A 12,687-nucleotide genomic window follows, 5' to 3' on the forward strand; every position below is an offset into this window, starting at 1 on the left:
GGCTTAGCCATTCCATCTAAAGCCTTGGGCTTTCCAAAATGTAGGCTTTAGGACATAAACTCTGTTGTATTTTTAATATGAACATGGTTGGGGCTTGCAGGCACGTTGTTGCTGCCCAGTGCCTGCAGGGCGAGTGGAGGAGTGGGCCAGTGCAGGGAGAGAAGAAGCCACAGGGGGGTTGTGTGCAAGATAGGGAGGGCTTCCTTTGTACACTTCAGTGTATAAATCCTTTGCTGGATGTCTGGAAGAGCCTGTGGGACCCTCTCATGTAACCCAGGGGAAGGTGCCCAGGATCCCACCTCCCCATCCCTTTTGTCCATCTCAACTTCTCTGAGGTGCTTTTCTGTTTCAAGTAACTAAATGCAGGAAATTCTCATGCACACCGAAACAGAGAAAAATTATGACTAGGATTTAAAAGTGATTTATGAGTGATTTACAAGTGTGAGGTTGTGGTCAGAAGAGCAGAACTACTGATGGTTTGGGACAGAAAGGAGAGCAGAGGAAACCCCTGTGAAAAAACCTTTGTGACACATCCACACTTGTGCTTCCCACTCTGTCTTTGCAGATGTGGTGAAAGGTGGTGGTCATAAGTTCAAAGATGAGCATGTGTCAAATCACCAGAAGACTTTCAAGGAGCAACATCTTGGTGTCCAAATAATCAGTTATGCATTTCATTTGACATTATCCTCTCTGAAAATAAAAAACAGAGAGCTGGGGAAGAACTAGAAAAGGACAGTTCTGGCAGACACTTCTATTACTTGAGGGGTTTATTATCATTTGGGAGTTAATTTGAGACAGAGTTGTTTTGCTGTGCAGGGCATTCTTTAAGAACATCCCTACAAAACAGTGATTGGTACAGGTGGTTCCTTTTGGGCAGGAGGGTGATCTTGGAGGCTTGCTTGTCTGGAAGGACTAAGAGAGCAGAGAAATGCAGCTGGTCAGTGCCCCACAGGGAGATGAGTGGAAAGTGAATGAACTTGTACATCAGAGAGGGCACTGGGCATTGCCAGTTCCCTTCCAGCTCTCCTGGTGCAGCCAGGGAGGACAGACAAGGAGTCTGGTCTTCCTTCAAGAGCAGGAACATCTCTTTGTGCAGCCCCAAAGGCAGGGGGGGCAGTTCCATGAAATATGGTTCAACAACTGCTAATGCTCTTTCAAAGGTTCTTAGAAGGTTTGACTTCATTTTCTCTTAAAGCTGAGGGCAGCAGTTTGCCTGGTTATTCCACTCCAGGCAATGCCACTATGTCTCAGCCTGTGCATGCTCTGTACATCCTTTCCTGCCTGTTCAAGGCTGTGACAAGCTGCTGAGCTGATAAGGGAGCAGGTCAGCATCCGTCCTGTAAAACCCAACCTGAGAGGTTCAGCTTTCCAACACGTAACCATCAGACATCACAGAACATCTGCAGTTCCTCTCATGAAGTTCTGCTGACACACGCGGCCCTCTCAGCTCCCTCAAATGAAATCTGTAGCCTCTGACTCCACACCTATCACTGGAAAAAGGAAATCAATCTCCGAGCAGAGACCTGATGCTGACCTGAGACAAAGCTGTGGCTTTCCTTCCTGGAGCTCACCTATTTTTTTCCAAGTGTGGGAGCTGGTATTTCCAGCTGTGAACTTTGATTTCTGACAGCCTTGCGCAGTTGTGGTGTCAGTGCCCTCCACATGAGGGAAGAGCTGGGCTTTCACAACGGGCTGGGAAGCTCCCTGTTTGTTCCTCAGAATCTGAGTGACCTCAGGACACAGATAAGTGAAATGGCAAAGGCCATGTCACAGCTCCTTGGCCAGGGAAGGAGGCTGATCACGCATCCTGCAGTGCTGCTCGAGGCCTCCTGCTCTGCCCCGGTGGGGAGCAGCCCCAGAACCTGGGGGAGATCCAGAAAACCAGGCATTTACTCCCAGTCTGAGGAACTTGGTGCTGTCCCAGGCTCGCCCCACTCAGAGAGTTTGTTTGGTGTTTGGTTCCATGGCGTCTGCGTCACCACCATCTCCTGGCAACAGGAATTCCCTGCGTGGCCAGGGCTGGATGGCAGCGCCCGCCTGCTGCAGCCTCTCGGCTGCTTTCTGGGAGTACCTGCGGCGCCTGCGGCTGCAGGACTTCCCCTGTGGCCCCGGCAGCTGGGTAGGGACAGGGACACAGCCATGGGATGGGGACACAGCCATGGGATGGGGACACAGCCATGGGATGGGGACACAGCTGTGGGACAGGGCACACAGCTGTGGGGCGGGGGACACAGCTGTGGGACAGGGACACAGTCATGGGACAGGGCACACAGCTGTGGGATGGGGAGGACAGGCATGGGACAGGGGACACAGCTGTGGGACAGGGGACATGGCCTTGGGACAGGGACACAGCTGTGGGGCAGGGACACAGCCATGGGACGTGGCCTGGTGCCTGCAGGGCTGTCGCTGCCTCTCCTCTCTCCTCTCTGCAGAACAAATCATGCCTCGGTGGCCACAGGGGCCCCCGCAGGGTCCAGCAGGGGCAGGAGGAGGCTGTGCTGAATGAGGAGACCCCCGAGGTGCTGCTGGAGCTGCTGAGGGACCAGCACAGCCCCTGGGCTCTGCCCCCCAACTCCAGCCCCCAGGACCAGCTCCTGAGGGAGGTAGCTTTGCTGGCACCTGAGCTCGTCCATGGCTCCAGAGTCTACCAGCTGTTCAAGTCCCTGCGGATGGTCGACAAGGGGGTAAGTGCCAGTGCCTGCAAAACTGTAGGCCAGGAAAACGTGTCTGCCTGCTGGGAGGGAAAGCATCCTGGGAAAAGGACACCTTCCCCATCCCAGAGTCTTCCCAGATTCCATTATTGCAGCTGGGGTAGAGCTGCTCCCCCGACCCTCCCCAGGATGTTGTGCTAATCCGTGTTACAGGTATTGACATGGATCAGCACGTGTCCATGTCACCTTGGCCCCGGGGTGGCTCAGGGACATCTTGGCCAAACCCATGTCTTTGCAGGTGGAGGAGGTTGATGAGGATGTGTTGCAGTTCCAGCAGCTGGAGGAGCTCATCCTCAGTGCCAACCAGATCAGCAGGATAATCTCGGCCAACCTGCCCCGGACACTGAAGGTGAGCGAGCAGTCCATGTGCAGGATGGGCAAGGAGGTCCCATCTGGGCTCTCAGTGCAAGCCAAACAGCCCCAGGAGTGCCAGGAACAGCCCAGTGCAAAGGTGTGTGTTATTCCCTCTGTCCTGGGCAGGTCCTGGAGCTGTGCTGCAACACTGTGGGTGATCTGCAGGACCTGTGCTCTCAGCCTCCCCCGGAGCTCCAGCACTTGGGCCTGGGACACAACAGGCTGTGTGGCCCTTCTCAGGATAAGTTCTTCACGGAGAATTTCTGGTAATGCCACAGCCTGAGTGTGGGCTCCTGAAAGGGGGGGCGGACAGATGTGAACAGGTGACCTCAAGCGATCGAGGCGGCCCCTGTTAAGAAATTACAGCCCTTCAGCAGGGTCGTTGCCTTGCTCTGTGCCCACTCCCTGTGTAGAGCTGTCTGTCTCCATTTGCTGTCTGCTATCTCATGCTCAGAGGTTGTCTTAGTTCATGGCCAAGGTGCGGAATGGGGAGATCACCAGGAAAACTGCCTTGACACCCTGGTTGCCACAGTTCCTATCCCCCTGGACAGCTTCTTTTATCCATGTCCTCCCCAAAGCCCCTGCTGGGAGTCTGCCCTGGGAAGAATCTAAGGCTTAGGCTGTATCACCAAATGTTGCAGTGGGGTCATCAATGGATGGTAAAGAAACATGGTTTTGAGTTGTGGGGTAGGAATTTGAAATTGGCTTCGAGATTGTACCATTTGATTCCCCAGTTCAACCCGGTCTGTGCTGAGGAAACAAGGTTTTTGTTTCTGTTTTTGCCCCAGGGCACTGACTCTATCCTCAGGCAGGTGCTCACTGCCTTCTCTTCTCCCCTGGGTTCTCTCCTTAGGCCAAACCTCATCTCCCTTGACCTGAGCTTTAACAGCCTCACGGACCTGCTGGGGCTGGTGTCCCAACTGTGCACTCTGCCGAAGCTCCGCATCCTGGTGCTCCAGGGGAACCCCCTGGCTCTCATACCCACTTACAGAGGCTTCCTCGTGGACAGCCTGCCCAAGCTGTCCTTCCTCGATGACATCCACGTGGGGCCTGATGAGAGGCAACAGTTCCATGGCCTGGCAGGGCAGCCAGGTGAGCCCCCACCTGTGGACCTGGCCCTGCCATCCGGGAGGGGTTTCATCGAGGCTGAGCTCTGAGTCCTCAGGGCGAACTCTGGATCCAGTATTGCCCTCCTTGTCTCCTCTCTTCAAATGAAGCTCCTTCTCTGTGCCTTTTTGCCCTGACAGTACAGGTGGGGAGACAGTCAGAGGACCCTGCAGTGGTGTAATTGCAGTCAAGGTAGTTCTAGCCTTGGTCAGGCCCAAGAACAACCCACCCCACTGCCAGCCCTGCCTCAGCATCCCAGCATTGCTTCCCACACACCAGCTGGTGTCAGACCCCGTGTTTCCCTCTGGAGCTGTGGGAAGAGGAACACCTGTACTGGGCAAGGAGCTCCCAGGGTGCTGCACTGCCTGCACACAGTGGTGGCACAGCCCCGACCGAGTCAGGAGCAGGGGGCTGGGGACACCCGGGGTGGAAAGCCCCTCTTGGTGGCACTTACTCCATGAGTTTGTGTGCTGGATGTGCCCTTCGAGACTAAAATGTTAACGAGGGAGTCAGAGCAGCCAAGCCAGGGGTGTTTGTGTGGCTTTGGAGTGACCCCACGTGGCAGTGGCTTGTCACAGCGCTGGCACAGAGGGGACCTGGGGGTGTCCCTTTGCTCTGTTCCTTCCTCACTCTACAAAGAATGTGGTGCAGCTTCACGGCAAGATTGTCTTTCTTTTAGAACTGAGCAGGAGTGAAGCTCGAGTGGTTGTGAGTGTTGGGGAGATGAAGGGAGTCCCTGATCCCAGCGCTCCGCAGCAGCTGGACGGTGACTCCGAGGGCCCGGTGATCACCTGCAGCTACTTTGTGACCTATGAGTTTGCAGAGGGAGAGGAGGAGTTTGCACATGGAGAGGAGCTCGAGAACGGGAGCAGCACTAAGGTTGGTCTTTAACTGTGCCCCTGAAAGCCAACAGGCTTGGCAGGTCACAGCAAGGGAGAATCCATCTCCAGGCTATGGAGGGGTGGATGTGGCAGGGGCTGCATCTGGCAGAACAAGTCCCTGCTGCCCACATTCCCTGTCCCTCTCAGGGAGCTCAGAGCTCTGCACATGGGGGTGCACTCACAGCCCCCCTCCCTCTGACTGTGTCACAGCCCTCCCTGGCACTGATGCCCCTTCTTCCCATGAGACTGGGCCGAGGAATAGGATTTCAGAGGCAGCTCTGCTCCCTGGTCCCAATGCAAACCAAACCAGACATGCCCTTCTAAGAGACCCCTTTCTGTTCCAGGTAACAAAAATGCACCAGAGTCCCACAGTGTCCATGCTGGATGTGAACAGCTCTGCTCAGGACACAGGAGAAACAAAGAACCAGCAGGACCCTGCAGCCATGGAGGAGAACAAGGCTTTCTCTGGTAATGAGGAATTGTAAATTCTCTGTCCCACTGCTCAGGGCAGGTTTATGGCTCTTCCTGGCATGTGGTGGGCATCAGTATGTCCCTTGCAGTGTCAGCTTGAGACTCATGGATAATGAACTGGCACCATCGTGCCCTGGGAGTGCTCTGTCCTTGAGAAGGAACTCCTCACAATTGACTTGTGTCCCTACACAGCAAAGGTGTTTGCCACCCCTGTAAAGCCCTGGGCAGACACCATCGACTGCAGCTACAGGAAGGAGCACATTGCCAAGGACTTGGTGGGGCTGAAGTCCTACCTGGCAGCTGGAACGATTGTCTCGGTTGTGGAGGAGAAGGTGAGTGTGTGGCAGGGCTGGATGAAGGGGAGGAGCTGCTGGGAGGCCCAGCAGTGGTACCATGTTCCCTCTGGGAAGCAGGGCAGGATGGCAGTGACCCTGGGCCCTCACAGCCCCTGCAGCAGCAGCTCCTCTCTCTGGGCAGGTGATTTCATGGCCTGTGGATCCTGATCCAGAAGAAAACCCAGTCATGAATAAGAAGGAAGGTGCCAAGGTAGGGCACTGGGAGAGAACAATGACCACATTATTTGTGAGTTCCTAAAACAGCAATGGGAGAACAAGGGCCCTTCTCCTGGGTTAGTTTGGTGTGTCAGTCACCTCTCCATCCCAGACCTCTCCCAGAGTCCCCCAATGCTGTGGGAGGAAGGCAGCAGCTGGGTACACACACCTTGGCCTGGATGCAGTGGTGGGCAAGGGGCTGGCTTGGGGTTGCTTCTCTCTGATAAAGAGGCCCCAGGCCTCTGCTGAGGCTGGTCCCTGTGCTGATGTCCTGCAGGGTCCTACCTCCAAGGACAAGAAAAAGAAGCAGCAGCAGCCACGGGAACTCCGCAGTGACCCTCCCATTCAGAGCACCCTGGGCACCACCAGAGTGAGCTTGGAGGCCCTGCTGGCCACCAAGGACCTGGTGGCAACCGTGTGTGACTTTGGGGTCCTGATCACTGAGAAACCACCAGAATCACCAGTTCCAAAGGAGAAGGTAAGGAGCGTGTCGCGGCCCCAAGGGGTGAGGCAGGGCTGCCAGGGACAGCAGTGCTGCAGGCTGGGGTTCAGCATGTCCTGCCCTGCAGCCTGCCCTGTGCTCACTGCCCTGGGCATCCCTCCATCCATCCCTTCCTCCATCCATCCCTCCCTCTCTCCATCCATCCAATCCCTCCCTTCATCCCTCCCTCCATCCCTCCCTTCCTCCCTCTCTCAGTTCTCCCCTCCCTAAAATGGGGCTGAAATGGCCCTGCCTAACCACCATCCATCCCTGCTGGAGTGGTTATTAGTAGGCAGCACTGCTACTTTCTGTGGGCCTAGGAAAAGAGATGAGTTGATTTTTCCATTTGAGAATGTGAAGGCAACCACTTGTGCTTCCTCTGGTGCTCTCTCTCAGCATGGCAGCACATACCAGCTGTACCAACAGTTCCTGTTTCCTGGATTCTCTGCTCAGAGCAGCCTCTCTGCTGCGCTCCTGCACCCCCTCGCCTCTTTCCTGTGCCCTTTTAAAGCCCAGTGACAGTGACAGCTGTCACAGGACTGAATGAGGGCATTGAATTTCAACACAGCCTAACTGTGGAAACGTCTCTCCCCACAGGACAAGAAAAAAGGCAAAGACAAGAGCAAAAAAACAAAAGCAGAAGGTCAGGCCAGCAGGAAAAACACACCATCTCCCAAAGGTGCTGTAGCCTGGGCCTGGTGGGGCGGAGTGGGGTGGGGGGTGTGAGAGCAAACAGGAGCAGTGCTCAGCCAGGGGCAGCAACAGGGCACAGCCACCCTGGCAGCTCCACAGAGCAGGCACTGACTCACATCCTGAGCCTCGGCTGTGAATGCAGACTTTGACTGTGGGGCTGTCAGGATGGACTCATGCCTGGACTCCTTATGAATCAGTGTCTGAACAGGACCAAGGGTGGGCTGCTGGCTGGCCTGGCAGCAGCACACACCCCCCAGCACCATGTGCCAGGGGAGAAGGGCATGGCAGATTTTTGGGTGAGAAATGTGCTACCAGGCATGGGCATGGGCAGGGTCTGGCAGAGACAGCCAGGGAGGGCTGCATCGGATGCATAATAAGCTCCTCATCCATTTCCAACTCACATCTCAAAGAGCTTTGCAGAGGGGATTATTTTCTTGCTGGTTTGGAGATGAGCTGCACAGAGAACCCCAGGTGCCCCAGCCAGCCCATGGTGGGACTGAGAACAGCCCCCTGTTTGTTACCACCCATGAAGAGACCACCCCAGCCCCCCGTAGGTGTCCCCTGCCTTTCCAGGGCAGAGCTCACAGGCTGCTCAGACAGCAGTGTTGCTTAATCCACAGGAGACAAAGCTCACCCTGCCTGCTGCAGGTTGTTTTTCCTTGGTTTTGACTGCAAAAATAGCAGCGACAGCACATTGGAGGGGTAAGGCAAGAGCAGGAGGAAGTGGGGAAGGGAAGGGGTGGTCAGACAGCTGAAAAGTTGCTCAGGGGTCAAGGAGAGCATGGAGAGGGTCAGGCCAGCACCTCTCAGAGCTACCAAAGGAGCATTGTTTCCCTGCTCTGACATCAGATTTAAGAGTGCAATTAACCCCCTTTCCCAAGAGCTCTAGGCTGCTTTTTTTTCTGTGCCCCATCACCCACAGCAGCGTCCCCATCTTTGGGGAGGATCCCAGAGCCCTGCCTGCAGTGTCTGCACTAGAGGAAGCCTGTGGCCTTCCCAGCTCCCTGAAAGGAAGAAAACTCCATCTTCCCCACAAGAAGATGTGTATTTGCAATACACACTCGGTGTGTTGCTGAAGCAGCACAGGCAGCTCTTGTGGAACAGCTGAAGCCCAGCACTGGCGTTCCTTCCTTTCTCTGGGGTGCCAGTCCTGCAGTCAGCAGGAGGTTTTCCCTTCATCTTGACCGAGGCTGAACCCTTTCTGTGGGGGGTTGTGTGGCAGGAGATGGTGTTGGGTGCACAGAAGCTGCTGCAGGAAACCCTAAGTGATTAGAGACTTGTGCTTAATTTGGTGTCCCCGTGTGCCTGTGCAGGTGGAGGAGGGTTGGCTGCACCCCAGGGCCACTGAGTGCGTGTTTCAAAGTGTGACTGCAAAGCTCACAGTTCCTGAAAACGAGCTGCCCCCACAGCTTGCTACACCCAGTGTCCCATGGCTGTGAGTGTGACTCACAGAACCCCCCAGTTGTGGCTGGGGGAGCAGCTCCAGCACCCCTGCACGTCCTGATGTGGGGTTTGCACATCTCAGCTGCTCTGTGAGTCACCACAGCACCTGTTCCTCCCCTGGGCATCACGGAGCTCCTTGGAGCTGCTGCAGTGGCCAGAGGGACAGAGGTGGCTCCCAGCCACGTGTCAGCAAGGCTGTGCAGGGACCAGCACTCACAGCCGGGAGCTGAGGCTGATTTGCATCCCTCAGTCAGCAAATGCACACAAATAATAAGTCCTCTCAGAGCAACTGGGATCCCTTCCAGGCAGCTTAAAGAGGAAAGGCAGCAAGCTTTGTGCTGAGTGAACAATTTGCCCAGGCACTGCTGGATGTCTTCAGAAAGAGTCTCACGTAGGTCTCATTTTACTCAGCACTTGATTTTCCAGGATCCTTGAAATCATTTATTTCTGCATCTTTCTTTTGTCCTAGGGGAATTTAAAACAAAAAGCAAGCTTACACCCAGATCAGTTTTCTGCCTAGAGATACTTTCTGGGCTTCTTACCTAAAGTCATATTCAGACAGATTTCCCTCAAGGCTCAGCAGTCAGTGCTGACACCCTGGGCAGTCCCTCTGCACGCTGCTGCTTTTAGCGTGATTTACTGTCTCAAGACAGTGACACATTTACTTCTTTCCACAGGAAAAGGAAAAAACAAAGACACAGCTAAGCTGGAGGAGGGTCAAGAGCCCCAGCCCGTGCCACTAACAGTTCAATTCCAGATGCAGCTGCTTCGGTGGCCCTTGGCAGTCGGTACCCAGAGCCAGGAGAGCGTGGCCATGGGGGAAACCCAGTGACGTGTCTGCAGCAGAGTGGGAAATAAACCTGATTGGGCCGAATCGCCAGAGCTGGGAGATGCCTCGGGGTTTGTGGTGGTCTGGGGCTGCTGCGGAGCTTCTGCAGGAGCTGCAGTGGGCGGGGGCTGGTGCGGGGGTCTTCGGGGGTGTGAGCGGGGTGTAGAGGGGGGTGTGTGCGGGGTGTAGGGGGGGTGTGTGCGGGGTGTAGGGGGGGGTGTGCGGGGTGTAGGGCGCTGGTGCGGGGTGTAGGGGGGATGTGTGTGGGATGTAAGGGTTGTGTGCGGGGTGTCGGGTTTCTGTTCGGGGTGTAGGGGTTGTGTGTGCGAGTTGTAGGGGCTGTGCGGGTTGTAGGGAGTGTGTGCGGGGTGTCGGGTGTCTGTGCGGGGTGTGTGCGGGGTGTCGGGGGTGTCTGCGGGGTGCAGGGTGTGTGTGCGGTGCCCGCTGTGCCCGGTGCCGGAGTGCAGCGCCGGGAACACGCTGCCCGGTCCAGCCCCCGCATCCTCCGCCCGCGGGCGGGGCCGGGAGGGCGGGACGGGGCGGGACAGCTCCGGTGAGTCTCGGCGGCGGCTCCGACAGCGGGTCCGGGACTTTGCCGTGCCGGGGGCTCCGGAGCGGCGGCTCCGGGTCCCGGCGGGAACCGAGACGTGACGGCGGGGGAAGCGCGGAGAACCCAGGAGGGAAGGGGTCGTGTTCCTCTGCCAAGGGCCGAAGGCTGCCATGTATCCCAGGATTAGGAATCTCGCACTTTACACCTTCTCCATCACGCTGCTCGCCTGCGTGCTTTACATGAAGAAAGAGGCAAAGCTGGCAGAATCATCAGCGGACCAGAAAGTGGATGCAATGAGTCACAAACTGAAGGCTCTGGTTCTGGACAATGCTGAACCCACCAAGTGTTCGCCGAACTTGGCCCTTGTCAATTCTTCTCTTGCCCTCCCAGAGCTTCACCGCGTCTTCTTGACATACAAGCACTGCCGGAACTTCCCGGTCCTGATGAAGCCTTCCAGGTGTGGCAATGAGATGTTCCTCCTGCTGGCCATCAAGTCTTCCCCGATTAACGTGGACCGGCGGGTGGCAATCAGGAACACGTGGGGGAAGGAGATCTCCATCAGGGGCAAGAGCATCAGGCTGGTGTTCCTTCTAGGGCGCTCCGAGGCCAAACCCCAGCCCCTGCACCAGCTGCTGGCTTATGAGAGCCAGCAGTTTGGTGACATCTTGCAGTGGGATTTCATTGACAACTTCTTCAACTTGACCCTCAAGGAGCTGCATTTCCTCCGCTGGTTCATGGAGGATTGTCTGCACGCCAGGTTTGTGCTGAAGGGAGATGATGATGTGTTTGTCAACACTTACAACATCATCGAGTTCCTCCAAGAGTTGGACCCTGAACAGGATCTCTTTGTCGGGGATGTGATCACCAAAGCCCGGCCCATCAGGAACACCAAGGTCAAGTACTTTATTCCAGAGTCCATGTATGGGGCCCCCTTCTACCCTGTCTATGCAGGAGGAGGGGGCTATGTGATGTCCAGACAGACGGTGCGTCGCCTCTGGAGCAGTGCAGAGGACACGGAGCTCTTCCCCATAGATGATGTGTTTGTGGGAATGTGTCTGGCAAAGATGTCGGTGGCCCCACAGAACCACGCTGGCTTCAAGACTTTCGGGATCCAGAGACCTTTGAATGCTTTTGATCCGTGTTTGTACAAAGGGCTGATGGTTGTGCACAAGCTCAACCCCACGGAGATGTGGGTCATGTGGACACTGGTGAGGGACGACGGCATTAGGTGTGCAGTGTCAGTGACACACAGCGATGGGAAGGGGTGAGAAAAGCAGCTCCTGGTGAGCCCAGCGGGGTTGTGACTGCTGACACACACAGGGGACTGAACTAAAAATCAGGCTGTGGTAGAAAGGTGTCCATTACTAACAGACTGCACTGCAGCTGACGGGGTTTGGTTTGCAGTGAGTCCTTTCTGTCAGGGGGTTACTGAATTGTCACAGGGTGGGAATGGTGGGACACAGCATGGGGGACTTGGCTCAGTTCCTCCCAGCTGGAGTGGAGCTAGGGGAAGTCACAACTGCCACGGGAATGTGAGTGGCCACCTACTCTGGAGGCTCCGCAGCACTGGTGTCTGAGCACTGGCCAAATTCAGGCTCGTGTGAGGAGGCCAGTGATGACTAATGAGTGACAGAGCACTTGAAATTACCTGAAGGGATGAAGAAAGGCCAGGGTGTGCTGCTGATCCACTGTCCAGGGCAGCAATCCCACAGCTCCTGCCTGACTGCAGAACAGGAGTGGAGTGGGGAAGAAAAAGCCTCAAAAATATATTGCCTTAACACAGCAAGGATGATGATCCAAGGGACTGGGCTCTCACTCGAGCCCTGGGCTTTTACAGGTCATTACAGGTTTACTTGCACTGGAAACTTTTGCACAGAGACTTTCTGATCAGGTGTGAGAGGAGCAATGTGTCTTGAGTTATCACAGTGGTAGGAGGTGGCAGCAGCTTCTCATGTTGTGTGGGAGGTTTTGGGCTTTTTGTTGTAATGCTGGGAATGAATAAAATACAGTTTTGAAAAGTTTTCACAGGAATATTCTGGGGTGTCCTGAAAGCTAAGAAACCTAAAAAACAGGGAAGGCTGAGATCTGGTGTTAGGTGTCTCCATTCAAGAGGTGGTTCTGTGGAAATGAGTATTTGCCACTTCCTTTCCTGTGAGCAGCTGCTGTTCTCTGGTCTGTCCAGACAAGATGGACTGATACAAAAGTGATCAACCAGAATGTGCTGGAGTTGCTAATTTGAGGAATAATCAAATACAGAACTTGGATTTGGTGGTGATACTTTTGTGAAACCTCTCAGTGCCTGGATATGTTGCTGCTGGAGCAGAAGCTGCTGGGCTGTGTGTGAGCAGGAAGCAGCCTGGGAGCTTTAGGAAGAAAAAGAGAGTGGGTGGAGAGGAAGTGTGTGATTACAGAGGCCAGAGCCATTTGGGTTGTACTGTTGTAATTGCTGACTCCAGTGCCAGCTGCCCAGCATTCACCCCCCACCAGATGGGAGCTGGAGCTTTCAGTGGTGCCTGGGAAGTGCCTCCAGGAGGTTTTTGCCTGACAGACAGGGACACTGAAGACACATCGAGGCCAGAGGTGTGGGGTGCTCTCAGGGCAGGGGGGATGTTACAG

General features: G+C 55.4%; 2 protein-coding genes across 2 annotated transcripts; both read left to right on the top strand.

Annotated features, from left to right (window-relative positions):
- Positions 1 to 2,023: 2,023 nt before the first annotated feature.
- LRRC43 (leucine rich repeat containing 43) lies at positions 2,024 to 9,633 on the top strand. The gene is made up of 12 exons (XM_071572120.1): positions 2,024 to 2,119; positions 2,433 to 2,684; positions 2,950 to 3,060; positions 3,192 to 3,331; positions 3,919 to 4,157; positions 4,852 to 5,008; positions 5,379 to 5,521; positions 5,717 to 5,856; positions 6,002 to 6,070; positions 6,353 to 6,562; positions 7,154 to 7,235; positions 9,370 to 9,633. The coding sequence occupies exons 1-12, from the start codon at positions 2,024 to 2,026 to the stop codon at positions 9,522 to 9,524; spliced, it is 1,794 nt and encodes a 597-aa protein (XP_071428221.1). The 3' UTR covers positions 9,525 to 9,633.
- A 361-nt stretch (positions 9,634 to 9,994) lies between these two features.
- B3GNT4 (UDP-GlcNAc:betaGal beta-1,3-N-acetylglucosaminyltransferase 4) lies at positions 9,995 to 12,346 on the top strand. Its single transcript, XM_071572047.1, has one exon. It carries the CDS (start codon positions 10,242 to 10,244, stop codon positions 11,337 to 11,339), a length of 1,098 nt encoding a protein of 365 aa, XP_071428148.1. The 5' UTR covers positions 9,995 to 10,241; the 3' UTR covers positions 11,340 to 12,346.
- The last annotated feature ends 341 nt before the right edge of the window (positions 12,347 to 12,687 follow it).

Source organism: Pithys albifrons, chromosome 17, assembly GCF_047495875.1.
Source record: "Pithys albifrons albifrons isolate INPA30051 chromosome 17, PitAlb_v1, whole genome shotgun sequence".
In the NCBI taxonomy this organism is placed as follows: Eukaryota; Metazoa; Chordata; class Aves; order Passeriformes; family Thamnophilidae; genus Pithys; species Pithys albifrons.